The 4,527-nt window shown below is 46.9% G+C and overlaps 1 protein-coding gene across 1 annotated transcript; it reads left to right on the top strand.

The window, feature by feature from the left end:
- Positions 1–1,644: 1,644 nt before the first annotated feature.
- Positions 1,645–3,186, top strand: LOC135054641 (protein kinase C delta type-like). The gene has a single exon (XM_063957908.1). The coding sequence runs from the start codon at positions 1,645–1,647 to the stop codon at positions 3,184–3,186; it is 1,542 nt and encodes a 513-aa protein (XP_063813978.1).
- Positions 3,187–4,527: the final 1,341 nt, after the last annotated feature.

Below are 4,527 nucleotides of genomic sequence, written 5' to 3'. Positions count from 1 at the left end.
AAACAGAGAATTGGTGATGTTACCTGTAGCCAGGGCTTGATTAAGGCAGGTGGGGGCCCCTGGTAACAAACGTGTGGGGGCCCCCACTACTAAAATTGCTGGGAGATACCCCCCCACTACTAAAATTACTGGAGGCAGACCCCCCATGGGTAAATGCAATGCCCCCAGCCAGCGTGTATACACACACACACATCAATTGCTGCCACAGATTACCGCCCCCCACAACACACACACACACTCACCCTGGACGCGCCTCAGCCTGGCCGGTGACAGCAGCACACGCCGGCGACTCAGTCAGTGTCTCGCGGGATAGCGAAGGGAAATCCCTGAGACACTGATTGAGCCGCCGGCATGTGCTGAAATCAGAGCTCCTCAACGGCCGCTGCCGGCGTGTGCTGTATAGCTCCTCGGCGGCTGCGGGAGACTGTTTCAATTTAGAAAGCAGGGGTCTTGGGGGCCCTTAATGTGTGGGAGCCCCAGGATGGCCGCCCATGTCGCCCCTCTCATAATCCGGCTCTGCTCGAGACAACCAATCAGATGCTATCATTTCTCTATTGCCTTTTAGAAAAATGATAGACAGCATCTGATTGGTTGCTATGGGCAACCTCACCAATTTTCTGTTTTAGAAGCGTTAGTAAATTTCCCCCCAAGTCATAATTCATCCTCTACCCTGAGTTATACCTTCCCAAACATCCCTCATAGACTGCAGCAGGAAAGGGTCAGTTTGACCAAAGAGGAAGTGGAAGGAAAACGCTGTCATTGTCATCTTTAGATGGTTCCCAATGACTCCTTTTGTATTTATGTGCCCTCAAATTTGGCATGCCACACCAAGTGACGGGTCTCCACATTCATGCCGGATTTCATCTCAGTACGTCCAATAACTTTAGTTGCAGCCCCTCAAACACCATGACCCCTCTCAGGAATTCCCTATGGAATAATTCCATTTTATTCTATTCAGCCTTAACATAAGGGCATCACCGTGACCTTATAATCTCTCTCTGTCAGGTAGGTGGTGCAGCAGGTAAGTCCATCTGCCCCTGAGGAGGTGACATCCAGCTATTTACAGGAGCAAAAATGAAATTATATCTTGGCACTCCCAACCTAAAAACATATTATTCCTACATATTATATACTGTTTGTTCCCATTGTGAAGGGCAACAGAATATATTGATGCTTTATAATTAACTGATAATAATTATAATTTATTAATCTGTGTAAAAATAAGTCTGCAGACCTTATTTGGTTCAATAACAAATATAGGAAAGTAATAAGATGTGTGCGGAAGTTTTTCCTTAGTATTTACTATCACCTGACTCTACTAGGGAAAAAGAAACACAAAAATTGCCCCCAAATTCTCATCCTAGAGCACCAAGTGTGTCAGGGACTTTTCTTACATAAAACCTGGTTATATTATAGGGACAGCAGGTAGCAGGCAGTGACACTGGACCTACAGCAGCTGCTGATGATGTCACAATGCTGCTTTGTGATGTCACCAAGCTTTGTGATGTCACCAAGCTTTGTGATGTCACTGGCTGCTGGCTCAGTGGCTCATGAACATAATTTCCATTAGTGTATCTTCACCTATTCCAGTGTGAAGCTGCTTTTCTTTGCCCTTGGCAAATTTGTTTATATTGTTTCTACAATATGGATCCAAAAAAGAGAAAGCGACCAAATAACAACGGGTCTGCTATAAAGGAGCTAGCGGCTCCTAGCAAGAGGAAGAAGGAGGAGGATATATGTGAGGAGAGAGGCGATGTTTCCAAAATTGAATTGGCAGGAGACATCCAGGTGCGTGAGGAGAACCAGTCAACTGAGATAGCATCAAAGACTCTTCAAAAGAAGAGAACAAGAGAGTCATCAGATGAGTCCCCAACTATGAGGAAGATGAGAAAGACCAGCAGTGGCAGAACTGAGGTCATGCTTAAGAGAATGGCCTCTAAAAGACCCTCAGACAGGACAGGGGACAGTGGAACGTGTAAGAAAAAGAAAGAGGAGGAACATCATGATAGTCCAGGCGAGGGACCCAGCATGCCCATCATACCCCAGGCATCAGGACGGAGGGGCATAAAGAGAACTCACATAAGTGAGGAAACTGTCAACAAAAGGAGGAGATCGGCAGATGCAAGTGGGATATCCGTAGCCAGCACCCCAGAAACTACAGCTGCGTCTCACCTTCTAGCCAGTTTGACCTTCCACAGAATGCTTGGAGAGGGCGGCTTTGGGAAGGTGTTCCTAGCTTCCCATTACATCAGTAAACAGCGTCTGGCAGTGAAAGTAATAGAAAAGAGTCAAGAAGTGAAGAGCATTAAGAAATACTCCATGTGTGTAGAGAAAGAGGTGCTGAAAATAACTGGGGAGAGTGCATTCTTCCCGCACACATATGCAGCGTTCCACACACCGGGCCATATATTCTTTGTAATGGAGTACCTGAGTGGGGGAGACCTCTTCCAATTAATACAGCGCAGAGGCCCATTTGATGTTCCTACCATCAGATTTTTTGCAGCAGAAATACTCTGTGGGCTGCAGTTCCTGCACACAAGAGGCATTGTCCACAGGGACATTAAGACAGACAATATACTTCTGGATGCAGCTGGCCATGTCAAAATCGCAGATTTTGGCCTCTCTGTGATGAATGTCCATGGTGATAAGAAAATCTCAGGACAAACTGGGACTCTGTATTACATGGCCCCAGAGATTACCTCTAACATCCCATATAACACCACGGTAGACCTCTTTTCATTCGGGCTAGTATTATTTGAAATGGCTACCGGAGTATACCCCTTTCATGCTGGCGATGATTCTGACGAGGTTATGCTGTCTATTAGGCAAGATGCTCCACGCTATCCGAGCAATCTCCATCCAGAGATTAGGGACATCCTTGAAAGACTCTTATGCAAAGACCCAGAGGAAAGGCAGAAACTCTGTAGTAACATCAAATGTCATCCATTCTTCAAGTCCATAAACTGGAAGCAACTAGAGGCCGGCAGGATAACTCCCCCACTTACCATGTATCCTACCCCAGAGACAATGGCTGAAGCTATACCGTTGGATGACCTGCTCTCACCTACAGAATCTGCAATATCTTCAGAGGATGAGCGCCTGTTCACAGGATTCTCCTTTACCAGTGACATGTGGACAACAATGACCTGCGCAAGGCAAACTACCAGCTGGTGTATCCTCCTCTAGGCAGTAGCACCACCAGCTGCCTCCTCCTCAAGGCACAAGCACCACCAGCTGCCTCCTCCTCCTGGCACAAGCACCACCAGCTGCCTCCTCATCCCGGCAGCAGCACCACCAGCTGCCTCCTGCTCCCGGTAGAAGCACCATCTGCTGCCTGCTCATCCCGGCAGTAGCACCACCAGCTGCCTCCTGCTCCCGGTAGAAGCACCACCTGCTGCCTAAATGCATATAGACCAGGTGAGGGACTTGCAGAATATTGGGGTCCCTTGACGTGGGCTGCAAGCTTAAATGTTTTGATCAAAACATGATAAAACCCCCTCTATTTTATTTGCTACACACAGATTTGCAGTATATTATTGTTAGAGCTGACAGCAAATGTCTTTCTCTTTTATATAAATATATGGCATGAATAGTGCCACGCAGCTGGTACCATGTACAATATGGGTAACACCGAGTGCGGGCATATTTCTTTTCTGTTATAGCACGGCATCTTACAATTAAGGCTATGACAGGCCTAGTTGGGTGCGGCTCACACGCCAGCTCTGTATAGATGTTCCCCTCTGTAGCTGGGAGTACATGTAACTGCAATGTAATGGTGTGCTGGGCATATATGTTAGATTAGGGACTAGAAGAATGTAGGGGTCCCCTGACGTGGGCTGCAACCTTATATGTTTTGATCAAAATATGACAAAATCCCCAATGTTTTATTTGCTACGTTTACACAGGTTTACAGTAGATTATTGTTAGAGCTCAAAGTAAATGTTTTTCTATCTCCTACTAATGGCAGTAACACCACACATAGGAGGTCATTCCGAGTTGTTCGCTCGCAAGGCGATTTTAGCAGAGTTGCTTACGATAAGCCGCCGCCTACTGGGAGTGAATCTTAGCATCTTAAAATTGCGAACGAAAGATTCGCAATATTGCGATTACAAACTTCTTAGCAGTTTCAGAGTAGCTTCAGACTTACTCGGCATCTGCGATCAGTTCAGTTCTTGTCGTTCCTGGCTTGACGTCACAAACACACCCAGCGTTCGCCCAGACACTCCCCCGTTTCTCCAGCCACTCCCGCGTTTTTTCCAGAAACAGTAGCGTTTTTTCCCACACGCCCATAAAACGGCCTGTTTCCGCCCAGAAACACCCATTTCCTGTCAATCACACTACGATCGCCTGAGCGATGAAAAAGCCGTGAGTAAAAATACTACCTTCATAGCAAATTTACTTGGCGCAGTCGCAGTGCGAACATTGCGCATGCGCACTAAGCAGAAAAACGCTGCGATGCGAAGAAATTTACCGAGCGAACGACTCGGAATGAGGGCCATACTGTAGCCAGCGTCATAGGGACTAACT

Source organism: Pseudophryne corroboree, chromosome 1, assembly GCF_028390025.1.
Source record: "Pseudophryne corroboree isolate aPseCor3 chromosome 1, aPseCor3.hap2, whole genome shotgun sequence".
NCBI lineage: Eukaryota > Metazoa > Chordata > Amphibia > Anura > Myobatrachidae > Pseudophryne > Pseudophryne corroboree.
The sequence above is the reverse complement of the archived record's forward strand: the minus strand, read 5'-3'. Positions and strand labels throughout refer to the sequence as shown.

Excerpts from the sequence above, each read along its gene's own strand:
- LOC135054641 (XM_063957908.1), top strand. The coding sequence starts at position 1,645 with ATGGATCCAAAAAAGAGAAAGCGACCAAATAACAACGGGTCTGCTATA.